The sequence below is a fragment of the Oncorhynchus gorbuscha genome, linkage group LG26, assembly GCF_021184085.1.
Source record: "Oncorhynchus gorbuscha isolate QuinsamMale2020 ecotype Even-year linkage group LG26, OgorEven_v1.0, whole genome shotgun sequence".
Lineage (NCBI taxonomy): Eukaryota > Metazoa > Chordata > Actinopteri > Salmoniformes > Salmonidae > Oncorhynchus > Oncorhynchus gorbuscha.
In genome coordinates, this window is record NC_060198.1 from 32,192,344 (window position 1) to 32,207,725 (window position 15,382).

The 15,382-nt window shown below is 44.0% G+C and overlaps 1 protein-coding gene across 2 annotated transcripts; it reads left to right on the forward strand.

Annotated features, from left to right (window-relative positions):
- The first annotated feature begins 1,997 nt into the window (after positions 1-1,997).
- On the forward strand, positions 1,998-15,341 carry dnmt1 (DNA (cytosine-5-)-methyltransferase 1). Of its 2 annotated transcripts, XM_046330753.1 has the most exons (35): positions 1,998-2,213; positions 2,924-2,966; positions 3,554-3,661; positions 3,811-4,060; positions 4,312-4,387; positions 4,469-4,577; positions 4,669-4,709; positions 4,798-4,852; positions 4,941-5,024; positions 5,232-5,341; positions 5,450-5,568; positions 5,718-5,810; positions 5,943-6,094; positions 6,307-6,494; positions 6,858-6,872; positions 7,144-7,327; positions 8,303-8,400; positions 8,765-8,918; positions 9,058-9,173; positions 9,267-9,468; positions 9,636-9,772; positions 10,351-10,530; positions 11,243-11,467; positions 11,668-11,860; positions 11,994-12,084; positions 12,228-12,362; positions 12,503-12,785; positions 12,900-13,041; positions 13,157-13,323; positions 13,422-13,599; positions 13,875-14,070; positions 14,360-14,523; positions 14,666-14,782; positions 14,867-14,960; positions 15,097-15,341. In XM_046330753.1, the coding sequence occupies exons 1-35, from the start codon at positions 2,167-2,169 to the stop codon at positions 15,132-15,134; spliced, it is 4,584 nt and encodes a 1,527-aa protein (XP_046186709.1). In that variant the 5' UTR covers positions 1,998-2,166; the 3' UTR covers positions 15,135-15,341. The 2 variants fall into 2 exon arrangements, with proteins under 2 accessions (XP_046186709.1, XP_046186710.1); XM_046330754.1 differs by lacking the exon at positions 6,858-6,872.
- The last annotated feature ends 41 nt before the right edge of the window (positions 15,342-15,382 follow it).

The window sequence follows — 15,382 nt, forward strand, 5'->3', positions numbered from 1 at the left end:
GTACTAGCTCAGTGTTTTAGAACGTGTCTGATTTATCAAGGCAAAATACTTACAGGTGTGTGTAAATCAAGCATACGAGCAATTGCTAAATGCCAACCTTTTTGTACTTGCTAACTTTACATTTTTTTAAAGCTTTTCTTCGCAACATCGATAAATGAGGGCCCCGGTACTTTAAGCGGTACTTGATAACCAAGCAGGGTGCAGTCCTTTTGAACTTCTTGAATTTATCCATAGAGTACCAGTGTGAGTCATAATACCCATTAAAAACCTAGTGGTCAAAATGGGAAAATGGTTCTTATCGTTTTCCACTGTTCATTTTCTCCATAGGGGAGTTTAGAAACACTTAAAATAAGGGGTTTTGTGTAGGCTTACCCTGGTGTGACGTTTTGATAACTGTAAATCACCATAGGACAAGGTGACTTTTATCAATATATTTGCCTGTATTTAATCCCCCAAAATGAAATACTAATGAACTACAAATGCCATGATGATCTGGATGAGACTGCATAATCGAGGCAACGCTAAGAATCTCTAGATTAACTACCATGTAGTAATGAATGAATTGGCAACTTGTCTTTAAATGAACAATTCTGCGAACTGTCTTGTGCAAGTTTTAAATTGATGTAATACCTGTTAGCAAAGGTGTCCGATAGAGATGATGTGCAGGAGCTTGCAGGGATTTGTAGTCTTTCATGATGTCTACTTTAATGCAAATTGTTGTAATCTGAGAGTAAATGGAGACGAATAAATTGATAAAAGTCACCTTCTCCATCCCTTATTTTGAAGTGTTTCTAAAATCCCTTATGGGAAAAATGAATGGTGGAAAACGACTGGAACCGTTTCCGTTTGACTGCTAGGTTTTATGGGTATTATGACACTTCCAAATGTGGGTCTCTATAGGCTTTAGCTAAGTGTGCTAACAGTCTTTAATCTGTCCTCCTCTACCTTTCCTGGCTGGCAAAATTGCAGCGCTTGACTTCGGCAGGAGCGCACCAGAGCTGAGTACCAGCATTTCGAATGTTCTACTGCTTGAGCTCCTGTTACTTTAAAAAATATTAGCTCAAAAGTAATGTGGAGCCTCTGGACCTAAATATAAACAGTACCTCCACCCAACTTTAAATTATAGTTTGCAAACCAGGTACACAGACAGTGAATGCAATATCTACAACATTGAAACTAAATATATAAATATTTAATTGTAATATTCAATTGAATTGTAAAACTGAATGCAATATTAATTCAATTCGGTTTGAAATCATTAAATAAGTTCAATTTATGAATAAAATGTGTGCGTTACAAAATAAAATAAAAATTAAATTTCAAGATACAAATAAAAAAATATGGAATTCAAATACAATTTATGTTGCCACTGAAATGACCCATAAATAAACAAACCACTCCCCCGCGTGCTTTTGCCAAGTTGCCCCATGTCCACCAGATGCATATGCGTTTTGAAAAAATTGAACGCATGGTACACAGAACACACCACCACCTAGTGCGGCATCCCTAACGTAGCGTGCGTACTGCTCCTTTGACATTGAATGACTTCAATGTCAAAGAGTTTGCGGCATCTCGTGGACATGAGGCGTTAGTTGTACAGCAGGTCACCATAAGAAATACATTTATAAAGCCAGCTATGTCTCTGATAAGTACAAATGTATATATATATATATCAACCATTATCACTATCAATCCGATTGCATTTGTGTCGTTCCTTGATTTCCCTCGAAAAATCATGTACATTTTGGTGAACGAAGTTTTGTAGTATGCAAATCAATGGGGGAGTCAACAATGTAAAACATTCCATAGAGGTGAAAACATACTATGAAACAAACAGCCAATGCTAATGTATAATTTATTTGAACTATCAATGTAAAATTTGTTCAAAACCTTAATAGATACATGTATTAATGAAATTTGATCCCATATTCTCCATGCGTTTCACCTATACATCAACGTAATGGTAAAGCCCAAAATGCCCGGGTTTCCGCGCGAAAAGACGGCCCGCGCGCCTGAACTGCATATAGCTAGCATTCATCAGATGCCACACACGTTGTTTTTCAGAGAGCTCTGATTTTAGCACATAGTTTTAACTATTGTTTGTTGTCTTTTCTTGTTTTTATCTAAACGAGTTTTATATTTGAGTCTATCACGCTCACACTTGAAATGCCAGCCAATACCTCCTTGTTTCTGCCAGTGGATGTCAGGAAAAGGTAACGTTACAAGCTAGCTAGCGCAAATGCAATGTTACAGTGCTGTCATGTTCGGCTAGCTAGCTTGCAGCACACTGCGTTCAGTTCACCATTTGTCCTGTCAAATAAGCACACATGCATGGCATGGGGTATTCTAATTCTCACCGCATCACACGATCCACCATTCCGCACAATACTGCGAATTAATTTTGCCACGCTGAAACGGCTCTACTAACTGGATGGATAGCTAGCTAGCATCTTCCACGGTTGTCCTATGCCATGTCTAGCTATTTAACTGTACCAAAGATGCGTTGTGCTTGGGAATAGATTTGGCGCCAAATAATACATTTTGGCTCATGTCAGCTGTTGCCTCTCTCTTCAATATTGGATACATGCATGTTTTTATTTCCTAGTTGGCTAACTGTTGTTCGCTTGCTTGCTATCATCGACTATTTGTGAAATGTTAGCAACTCAAAACGGTTAGCTATCTACATTGTTATCATGCTGTAAACAGACATGAATTAGCTGGCTTCTTGTTCGATGCTTGGTACAGTAGCTAGGATGGGAATTCAAAAATAAAGTCAGGTTCACAATTAAGTGTCCAGCTAGATGTCGTTAACATTTAGCGTCAGCGACCTGTCAACAAGTTGTGCCATGCTAATATGCTGGATTTGACTGTGTTCATGTTTAGATCATTGTAGCGAGTGGGTAACACTTTTGTTTGTTTACAGGCTGGAGGTGTTGGAAAAAGATGAAGATGGGATCTCCGATGAGGTGAGTGACCTGAACTACCAAGTTGGACATTTTGGTTTCGAATGCTAAATACTTATTTACGTTTTCTATGTTATTTCGTCGTTGATTAATGTCCAGAAAGCCGATCATGACTATCCCTTTGTGAAGTTGTTAGTCGTATGTACAAGATACACATGGTATACATCGTCCAACGAAATGCTTACTTGCAGGTTCCTTCTCGACAATAAGAAATAATATAAGCGAAAGTAAATGGCTCAGACTAGAATGAACTTTTTAACATAAGTATAATACAAGAATGCACAATCTGCAGTCTAATATTTACACCTGTTTTGGGGATTGGGGGGGGGCAAGTGTTTACGTTGTCCATTATTTAGTGTGTGGCATAAAATTGTGTGGATGAGTGCATATGTGTGTGGAGGGCTGCTTAGTGTTCAGCATTCTGATGGCTTGTAGCTACAAACTGTCTTGGAGCTTGTTGGTATAAGACCTCATGCTCGATTGTCTTCCTCACCATAGGTGAGTGAACAGCTTGTGGCTAAGCACTTAACATAACTTAGATGGGTAGCACCTTTCAAAGCATGTCTTAAACCAGTTTATTTAACTCATAGGACCGTGTCAAAGAAAAGGTCAAGTTGGTGCAGGACTTCCTGCATCCGGGTGCCCAGGACCAGCTCAGCAGCCTGAAAGCCAAGATGAAGAGTTCACAGATCTCAATGGTGAGTTGTGGCTGCATCCTGTCAATCTAATGAATCCACTCACTCTGGCCCATCTCTCACTCCATAGAAATAGTATCTTTGGGTTTGTCCAAAATGGCACCTTATTTCCTATACAGTGCTTTTGACCAGGGCCTACATGTTCCCCTCAGGATGGCTACCTCTCTAAGGTGAAGGCCCTTTTGGGACGTGAGCTGTGTGTGGAGAATGGCTCACATGGTGATGTTGTGGCGCAGAACTGCAAGAATGGCAAAACAAATGGCTCTGCAGCAAATGGTGACTCTCACAAGGAAGAGGATGAAGAAGTAATCATGGACACCAAAGAGGCTGATGCCATGAAGTCTCCTTCTGCCCCCAAAGGCAAGGGAGGACGGAAGAGCAAGTCAGACTCTGAGCCCAAGAGTGAGTAGGAGTGGCTGGGAACATCAATTTCTCCCTGTATTAATCTATACAGTATCCATTTTCTGTGATGTCTCATGCTCTGAAAGATTGGTTCTGATGTCCATCTAATTGTTTTACCAAGCAACTTGTAAAACCCCAAACTCATCTTAGAGAACTGTACATTTTGAGAAATTACCAAGTGTTGAGGCACATGGATGCAATCGATTCCAAATCCTTAAATGGTAAAACATTGTTTCTCTACTGTTGTCCAGAATCTCCTGGTTCCCGAGTCACAAGAAACTCTGTCTCCGGGAAACAACCCACCATCTTATCAATGTTCTCCAAAGTGTGAGTAGAAACTCACCTATGTTTCCCTTAACCTTTCAAGGTCTTATGCATTCTGCTCATGAATAAACTTTTCCCTTGCAGTCAGAAGCGCAAGTCTGACGAGGTGAACGGAGAGGTTACAAATGGAGAGGTTACAAATAGAGAAGGGGAAGAGAAGGAGAAAGTAGACCGGGACACAGAGGAAGAGGAGGTGAGGATCTTATTGTGTGGCACCTGTCACTCAGACATGTGATTTACTCTTATTAATCAATGCACCTCCTAATCGGTTCTTTCTGTTGTAGACTCAAGAAGAGAAGCGTTTTAAAGTGGAGCCAGACAATAAGTAAGACCATTCACCTTTTAACCTCCCCCTTCAATTGGCCACAACCTTCCTTCAATTTGCATTGACTGTCTCTATCCTCTCTTCTCAGGCCAGTTGCAGAGGATGCCACTAGTGAGAAAATGAAGGCAGTGGCTGCAGCTAAGGTGAGGCCCATTCCTGTGCTCAAGCTGTTATATAATTTCAGAGCAGAGTTGCCATGTCAGTGTCACTGATGCTCATCTCCTGTTTCAGACTCCACCCCCTAAATGTCCAGACTGCAGGCAGTATCTGGATGACTCGGACCTCAAGTTATTTCAGGGAGATCCTGATAATGCGGTGAGAAACTCGAGGCTGTAATACTAAAGAAAATGTGATAAGGTGCCATTTTAACATGTCATTAGGGCCAACTGGATATTTGTTGAATGATGACTTGTACTAAATAGGATTTCATAGAGTAAAACCATATGGATTTATTCTAGTTATGGTTTAATTGATTGACTGGTTAAACAATAACTTTTCTTGATTCTGTTTGTATACTTACAGCTGGATGAGCCAGAAATGTTAACAGATGAGCGCCTCTCTCTGTTTGACTCGAACGAAGACGGCTTTGAGAACTACGAGGAACTACCCCAGCATAAGATTACCAACTTCTGGTGAGTGGTTCCTCCATGCTGTCCCTTCAAAATTGTATACCACATCAGCCTTTTAGTGCATGTTTTTTTGCTGTCACCTTGGTGAAGGTGAACTGTTCTTTGTTGCAGTGTTTATGACAAGCGTGGCCACCTGTGTCCATTTGACTCTGGGCTCATTGAGAAGAACGTTGAGCTGTACTTCAGCTGTGCAGTCAAGCCTATCTATGATGACAACCCCTGCATGGATGGTATGGCCCTGACCTTTTTCACACTAACAATGTTTATATATTTGTTTTCCTCCAACCATAGTTGACTTACAATCTTTACTAAACAATTTGATGTAAGATATACTTGAGTGGTGTACCTATGGCTAACTACTGTACTGCTATTTTTCTAGGTGGGGTTCCTGCCAAAAAGCTTGGACCCATCAACGCCTGGTGGATCACTGGTTTTGACGGAGGAGAGAAAGCCTTAATTGGATTCACTACAGGTAATCTAATCAAGAGCTTCCTTTAGGTTTATTTAAGTGGATTGAACGTTAAAACATTAGCCTAATGCCTATACTCATGGTGTGTATATAGTGACTCAGACCTCTAACCCATGACGTCTTCTCTATCTCCAGCCTTTGCAGACTACATCCTGATGGATCCCAGGGAGGAGTACGCCCCCATCTTCGCTGTGATGCAGGAGAAGATCTACATGAGCAAGATGGTGGTGGAGTTCCTGCAGAAGAACCCTGACGTCAGCTATGAGGACCTCCTCAACAAGATTGAGGTGAAATGATTAGATCTTTTGGTGTAGATGCTTGACTAGGGTCTTGTTTATTAGTGCAAAATGTTCAGTGTTGCCACTACAGTTTATTATTGGATAAGTGCAGGTAGTTATTTTTCTGTTCGGTGTCTCACGAAAATGGCCCAAATCTTCACACATGGCAACATCAGCTTCAGCACTGACTTGACTCGCCAGCTCTCCTCTTTGCCCCTAAGACCACAGTGCCTCCTGCTGGGCTGAACTTCAACCGTTTCACAGAGGACACACTGCTGCGCCACGCCCAGTTTGTGGTGGAGCAGGTGGAGAGCTACGACGAGGCCGGGGACTCTGACGAGCAGCCCATCATAGTCACCCCCTGCATGAGGGACCTGATCAAGCTGGCTGGGGTCACCCTGGGAAAGAGGTAATGATAGGACCTGGTATTGTCTGATGTTGCAACAGACTTGCTGTTTATAAGCACCCCCCCACCCGTAGTGCTGTCTGCTTCTCACTAGGCTGTGTGGCTGGAAGAGAATCTTAACTCTTAGCATGAAGTTAAAATGGCAGACTGTCGGTCAATAGCTGGATTGAAGATGCACTTCAGTCTTAATTGGCTGTGGTTTATTTTATGTTCAAACCGTAAAGTTAAAGGTCCAGCCACCAGAGCTGTGTATGTTCACATGTGGATTTGTGTTGGGGACAATAAAGGGGGTTATGTTTGTCTCCCTGCTGTTTGTTCCCTCTGATCCCTGGTGTTTAACACTCCTCTTGACATTCCCTAATGCAGCATGCTGTTGTACTGGTAGGTATTCTACAGCCCTTCGGTCTGAAAATATCCTTGGCTTGTTTGGTGTGCATTGCAACAAATGTGTTGTCATAGAGCAATTTGGTGAACTGTATAGCTCATCTCAATTTGCGCTGTTTGTCATTAAAAGAAATCTGCATGCCTACTAAAAGCATGGCTGCTTTGGCTGTCGAGAGCTTGAACACAGCATTACTACATTTTATACTAATATTATAATAATTGATTGCATTGGGCCAACACCCAACCACCTGCTTCTTTGCCTTCATAGGAGAGCTGCTAGAAGACAGGCCATCCGCCATCCCACCAAGATTGAGAGGGACAGCAAAGGAGGGCCCACTAGAGCGACTACCACCAAGCTGGTCTACAAGATCTTTGACACTTTCTTCTCTGACCAGATTGATCAGAATGAGAAGGATGGCGGAATCAAACGCCAGCGCTGCGGTGTCTGTGAGGTAACTTACTAAGTGCCGATCTGAATGAGGTTGAGCCAAGACTTGGAGGAGCCTTATTTAATTTTACTTTGAATAAGTGCAAACCTTCTGCCAAGCGAACTAGTTCAACTCTTATGCAACTAATTGGTTTCCTGTTCGGTTAAGAACAAATTATTATTTACAATGACTGCCTCCCAAAAGGCCTCCTACGAGGGCTGGGATTAAAAATGAATTACATAAAAATATAGGACAAAACATACATCACGACAAGAGAACACTACATAAAGAGACTTAAGACAACACAGCATGGCAGCAACACATGGTAGCAGCACAAAACATGGTACAGTCATTGGGCACAGACAACAGCACAAAGGGCAAGAGGGTAGAGACAACAATGCATCATGCAAAGCTGCCACAACTGTCAGTGTCCATATTGTCATTGAATGAAGAGATTGAGATAAAACTGTCCAGTTTGAGTGTTTGTTGCAGCTTGTTCCAGTCCCTAGCTGCAGCGAACTGAAAAGAGGAGCGACCCAGGGATATGACTGCTTTGGGGACCTTTAACAGAATGTGCCTGGCAGAACGGGTGTTGTATGTGGAGGATGAGGGCTGCAGTAGAAATCTCAGATAGGGCAGAGTGAGGCCTAAGAGGGTTTTATAAATAAATAAATATCAACCAGTGGGTCTTGCAACAGGTATACAGAGATGACCAGTTTACAGAGGAGTATAGAGTGCAGTGATGTGTCTTATAAGGAGCATTGGCGGCAAATCTGATGGCCGAATGGTAAAGAACATCTAGCCGCTCAAGAGCACCCGTACCGGCCGAGCTGTAAGTTACAACTGTATTCTAGCATGGGTAGGATAGTCATCTGAATCGGGGTTAGTTTGGCAGCTGGGGGTGAAAGAGGAGTGGCTACGATAGAGGAAACCAAGTCTAGATGTAGCTTTGGTATGCCCTAGTTTAAAACACTCATGTTCTTATTCCTCTGTCTACAGGTTTGCCTCGTTCCAGACTGTGGCAAGTGTTCAGCCTGCAAGGACATGATCAAGTTTGGGGGTAGTGGTCGCAGCAAGCAGGCTTGTCAGAAAAGGAGGTAAGTTGGCTGATCTTTAGTGCCCCTTAGTTGCCTGGGTAAATGGTTCATGCCATGGCTGTTTCTGAACACTCATAACATTTTGTTCCAGAACACTGTTCCTTCCCATGAATTCATTCTGGAAAAACACTATAAACAGTTCTGAGGCTGTTAAAACAAACTCCACTCTCTCAAACATAAAAAAAAACTGCCACTAAGTGTGAACTGGGCCATGGAGTGGAACTGGGGAAGTGGTTCCACTAGCCAGCTAATGAACCTCTTCAGAGCCCTTTATTTCAAATTGGGAGCTTATGTTGTAGGTATGGTGGCTTGAACTCATTGGCTAATGTGATCTGCTCTCTTATCAATGTAATTACCCCACCAGATGCCCCAACCTGGCAGTAAAGGAAGCTGAGGATGATGAGAACATAGAGGAGGAAGAGTTATTGCCTGTAAAGGCCCCTTCAAAGAAGGTGTCCAAGGCCAAGACTAAGAAGCAGAGTAATGGCAAGATGACCTGGGTTGGAGACTCTATCAAAGTATGTACTCCTTCGTGTTGTAGGAAGTTCTTAACCTCAAACTGGTCAAAATATCCCTTAGTACACTAGACTTGTAATATCAAAATGTGTATGTAATTTGACTGACTTGGGATAAAGGTTCTCTCCCTCCTATGTTCAGACTGAGGGGAAGAAGCAGTACTACATGAAGGCGCGTATGGACAATGAGGTGCTAGAAGTGGGAGACTGTGTTTCTGTCAGCTCTGATGACCCATCAATCCTGCTCTACCTGGCCAGGTAGGTTTTATAGCAGTTTAAGAATCTTGACTTGGCCTCTTCTATTGGTTTCTGTCTGGCTCAGGGGTTGACAGTCTTGTCTTGGATCTCCAGGATCACATCTCTGTGGGAGGATAACAATGGGAAGTGGTTTCATGCCCACTGGTTTTGCCGTGGTACAGATACTGTACTGGGGGAGTCCTCTGACCCTCTGGAACTGTTCCTGGTTGAGGACTGTGAAGACATGCAGCTGAGCTACATAGAGGGCAAGGTCAACGTCATGTACAAGGCCCCCTCAGACAACTGGTTCATGGAGGTAAGAATTCATTGGGTTTATCGCTCTTTAAGCGGAGTTGCCAGCCTGGTCCCAGGTCTGTGCATGCTGTCTTTCCAACTCCTACAGTCCTTGTCATGCCAATTGTCTATTCAGCTACTACTCCATGCACCTCATCACTGATGTATTTCGTACCACTGTGTTTCCAGGGTGGCATGGTAGAGGACATCAAGGTGATTGACGATGACAATGGGAAGAATTTCTTCTACCAGCTGTGGTATGAAGGAGACTGTGCCCGCTTTGAGACCCCGCCCACCTTCACACCCCAAGAGGACTGCAAGTACAAGTGAGTCAAAATTGACATTTAAAGCGCTGATAGGGCTGTCAAGTACTTACATTTGGAGCTCTGAAAATCGAGTACTGGAATACCTTAAAGCTGACATTTCCTCCATGTGGTTATTGAAAAGTAATTTTGAAGTTAGTTGTAGCCAAGGTTTTTAAATAAGCTCTTCTGCTCCAATGATTTAATTTTGGAGTAGTTTGATGTGGACTTGCATTTCTTTCCTGCCATTTCAATTAACTGGTGTTTTAAAACTATTAACCGGTTATTTTGACATCAAATGTGGCTTGCCATACAAAGGGACATTTTGGATGTTTTTTTGTTTGAGAAACATGATACAATTCCCTACATCTCAAATGGCAAAATGTTGAATTCCAATGCATAGTGCCTTTGGAAAGGCTTGTCAAGTGGTGATGCTGTTTATCTTCTATACTGCAATTCAATACAAATTGAGCTCTTCAAATTACAATTCAGTGCTTGAAAGTCCTTGAATTTGACTTTGCAATGTCTGAATCTTTTAAGTGTTTGACATTTGATAGGAGGATTAATAAGTTTGTCTTGGGTTACCGTGTCCTGTATTTCAGCTTCTGTGCCAGCTGTAGTAGGGCTGAGGAGAGGGAAGAACAGGAGACTCCTCGGGTGTTTGAACCCATAAAGGATGAGGACCACGACTCCAAGGCCTTATATGCTCTGGCCTGCCTGAAGGGAGAGCAGTTCAGAGTGGGAGACAGCTGCTACCTGCCCCCTGATGCATACAACTTCAGGTGAGTGGAACATCCAGGAATACTGACGCTTATACATGGCGTTGTTGAATACTTATTTCTGGTTGGTATGTTTGGTTTGCTAAACTAGCAAGTCTGTTTGCTTAGTCACCAAGGCAACTAATGTAGTGATCTCGTGAACTTGCTATCTACTTCAGTGGATGTTGAAAACACTTCTAGTGGCAAATGTGTTCATTTATAGCCTTGTTATAACGGGCATAAATAACTCTGGACTGCATTCTCTGGACAATAATGCAACTCCGTGGCACTTTAGTTTGGCTCCGCGAGCACATCGTAGAACACCTTCCACGTTCATGATTTGCATAGGATGCAAAGCCCCTTGTTGATTCTCTTACATCAGTGATATTCATAGTCGGAGTCATGGGGTAATTGCGGTGGGGTCGCGACAACACAAATTATTGTAACAAATTAAGAGGACAGGTTATTGTATGGGACAGTATGCAAATGTTTTTGGGGAAAGATCTGTTAATAAGGGATGAATCTTATGAATTGAAGATAATTTGATGTAAATCTAAATTTATTGAGTTTGTCGTTAGATTTGGAGGGGTGGGTCCCTAGAGATTCTGGTGCAAAATTGGGGTCTCTGCTGAAAGATTCAATACCACAGGCAAATCCTAGTGTTGGCAAATTCAACATCAGCTTTTGAAAAACGTATTTATATATACATCTCACCATAACATTTTGTTGTGCTCAGTGTGAAGGCAGCCAGTCCAGTGAAGCGTCCTCACAGGAAGGAGGACGTGGATGAGGAGTTGTACCCAGAGTACTACAGGAAGCATTCAGACTACATCAAGGGCTCCAACCTGGATGCCCCCGAGCCCTTCAGAGTGGGACGCATCAAGGAGATCTTCTGCCACAGACGCAGCAACGGGAAGGCTGACGTGTCTGAAGTCAAACTGCGATTGTACAAGTTCTACAGGTGAGCACCCAAGTCAAATGTCATGGTAGCACTGCAAAGAACCCCTTGGATCCATGTCAAATTTAGTGACTTTTGTACAATAAGAATTTCAGCCTAAAATGCATCTCTTCACTGTAAGGAGGTGAACTGGTGCCAATATATGCATGTCTATAATTTAGTATTCTGTGGTTTTACTTTACTCTTAATGTTCACCCTCTCAGGCCTGAGAACACTCACAAGGGGGCGAAGGCAGGTTACCACACAGACATCAACCAGTTGTACTGGAGTGATGAGGAAGTGACAGTCAACATGTCGGAGGTGCTGGGTCGGTGTCGTGTGGAGTACGGAGAGGACCTGAACGAGACAGTTCAGGACTTCTCCTCAGGTGGACCTGACCGATTCTACTTCCTTGAGGTGAGGCTGGACTAGATGAGAAACAATTGAGCGACTTTAACTTCCCATATTAATCTTGCATGCTAAGTAGCTGAGATGCTCATTTGAGGAAGTTTGCTCAAGATGGTAATATCGGTCTCCTTCTCACCCAAAGGCTTATAATGCGAAGTCTAAGAGCTTTGAGGACCCACCCAACCATGCCCGCTCTGCTGTGAACAAGGGCAAGGGGAAAGGGAAGGGCAAAGGTAACTACTCTCCTCTGGTACTTATTGCCAGTCACATAGTTCTCTCCTTTTGAAATGTCCTCTTGCCTATTACAGGTTTAGGCTTGTCATGAGGCTTCTCTGACTACTGTTGTAACTGTGGCTCCAAACCCCCTGCCCTCCAGGTAAAGGCAAAGGGAAGTCTTCTTCTGTTCAGGAGCCTCCAGACCAGGAGCCTCAGGACCCCAAGGTGCCCAAACTTCGTACCCTGGATGTGTTCTCTGGCTGCGGTGGGCTCTCTGAAGGCTTCCACCAAGCTGGTTAGTAGTTTCTTTACTTCAACAGCTTGGGAAATGTCTTGAACTTTTTTAATATACAGGTAGAATTTGTCACAAGGGCAATGTTAAGTGTTTGTCAGGCCACATAGTGACTGCAAATTGTTGTTGCTCCTACCTGTCAGGTATCGCTGAGACTCTGTGGGCTATCGAGATGTGGGACCCAGCAGCCCAGGCCTTCAGACTGAACAACCCGGGCACCACAGTGTTTACAGAGGACTGCAATGTGCTGTTAAAGCTGGTGATGTCTGGAGAGAAGACCAACTCCCTGGGCCAGCGGCTGCCCCAGAAGGGAGACGTGGAGATGCTGTGTGGAGGCCCTCCCTGTCAAGGCTTCAGCGGCATGAACCGCTTCAACTCCAGAACCTACTCCAAATTCAAAAACTCTCTGGTGGTGTCTTATCTCAGGTCAGTTAAACATATGTAGGGTTATATTATTGATCTGTCCGAGTACAGAAGCTCCAGTCTTAAGTGGTTGCGGTGTAGTTGTATACTTTTCCCCTAACGTGTATTCTCCTATAGTTACTGCGACTACTACAGACCCAAGTTCTTCCTGCTTGAGAACGTGAGGAACTTTGTCTCCTTCAAAAGTTCCATGGTCCTGAAACTGACTCTCCGCTGTCTTGTCCGCATGGGCTATCAGTGCACATTCGGAGTCCTTCAGGTGAGTTCACTTAAGCTGACGTGTTTCTTTCTAATTGATTGAACGCAATGTTTTTTAGTAATTGTGAAAGTCATTCATGGGATAAGCTTGACCTCTGCTGTCCACTCCTCCCAAGGCTGGGCAGTACGGTGTAGCTCAGACGCGGCGCAGGGCCATCATCCTGGCGGCCGCGCCTGGGGAGAAGCTCCCTCGTTACCCAGAGCCCCTACATGTGTTCGCTCCCCGGGCATGCTCTCTCAATGTGGTGGTGGACGACAAGAAATATTTCAGCAACGTCACACGGTAACCAGCCACCAGTCAATGTAAAAGTGTGTGGTTGTATAGCTTGTGATGTGAAGGACGAGGGTTGTCTAGTTTCTGATTGCTCCTTCCTGTTTCAGAGGTAATGGCGGCGTGTACAGGACCATCACAGTCAGGGACACCATGTCTGACCTGCCAGAGATCCGCAACGGAGCGTCTGCTCTGGAGATCTCCTACAACGGAGAGCCCCAGTCCTGGTTCCAGAGGCAGATCAGAGGCACACAGTACCAGCCCATCCTCAAAGACCACATCTGCAAGGTACAGCTGCTGCCTCATAGTTACAATCAACTGGTGGCTCAGCAGTAACTTGTTTGAACAGCCATAGGTGTGGCTCTGTCTTTGGAGTCTCTTGGATGCCTCAGTGCAGCTTAGTGAAAAGCTGTTTGGTTTTTACAGGAGCAAAGAGCACTACAACTGGGGAGCAGATTTTTAGTGCCTGTTATGCTTGCGACATTGGTTAAATGAGAACTGTCACGAGGATGGGTGGACGATGGCTTTCCCTGAAACCAATTAAGTCCCTCTTTGGTTCCCAGGACTTGAGTGCCCTTGTAGCGGCCCGCATGAGGCACATCCCCCTAGCACCTGGCTCTGACTGGAGGGACCTGCCCAACATGGAGGTCCGGCTGAGGGACGGGACCTCATCCAAGAAGCTCCGCTACACCCACCCTGACAAAAAGAATGGCCGCAGCAGCTCTGGAGCGCTGAGGGGTGTTTGTACTTGTTCAGGAGGTACTAAATTATATGGATATTTAGGCCATACAGATGTTATTAAATGCTTAATGATTTAATTTGTTTCCATTTGAAATACAATAGCAACCTTCAACACCGAGCAACCTAATCAAGTTAGCCTCTTTGCTAAAACAGTGGGTGCTTGGAGTGTTCATAACTCTGACATAGTCTTAACCTGTTCATTTTTATAGCACTTTTCAGTTCAGATGGCCAAAGTAATTTGGATGGCAAATCCAAGGGTTTGTAATGTCTGTAGACGACATGTTCTGATTGTCGTCCTGTCCTCTAGGGGTTCCCTGTGACCCTGCTGACAGGCAGTTCAACACTCTGATCCCCTGGTGTTTGCCCCACACGGGGAACCGCCACAACCACTGGGCCGGCCTCTACGGCAGGCTGGAGTGGGATGGCTTCTTCAGCACCACCGTTACCAACCCTGAGCCCATGGGCAAGCAGGTAAAATCTAATACTGTACCAGCTCTAGTAGAATTGATGAATGGTTAGGACACAGCCATGTAATAACTAGTCTACAGAAATGTATTGGTCTCCCTCCTGCAGAGCTGTAATTTTGGGTACTAAATGTCCTGTCATGTTTTAGGGTCGTGTCCTGCATCCAGAGCAGCACAGAGTGGTCAGTGTGAGAGAGTGTGCGCGGTCTCAAGGCTTCCCTGATACCTACCGCTTCTTTGGAAATGTTCTAGACAAACACAGACAGGTACTGGACTTGGTCTCTGTTCTCCATCAATAATTCAATCCCCTACTAGAAAATGCCTTGAGTGACTGTTTTTGTCCCCCCCAGGTTGGCAACGCTGTTCCTCCACCACTCTCCAGAGCCATTGGACTAGAGATCAAGAAGTGTGTCTTAGAGCGGATCAAGGAAGAGAATGAGAAAGGTTAGGCCTGCTCAAAGTGCATCCTGTGGTAGTTACTGCTATTTGGGCATTTTGATGAATTACTGATGGTGGCTTTAATGTGGATGGGAAGCGTGTCATCGGTATCCATACTATGAATGTAATTTTCCTCCCTCAGAGAATGGGAAGCAGGAGAAGATGGAGGTGTCGGACTAGTGCCCGGCCCTATTCCAATCCCCTTTCCACTGAGAATCAAATTCCCCGGAGATTCTGAAGCCCACCAAGCCACAGAAGCGTCTCATATTTTTTAAATGAGCTGGCCAGTCTGCAGTACCATTCCATGTTTATGATTTTTAAATGTGATTTTAACCGTATGTAGTTTTTATGTTGTAATATTTCAAATAAATCTCTTATTAAATGGCAGTTCCTTGTATCAATGTCAGAACACAAGATACTGTATCTTG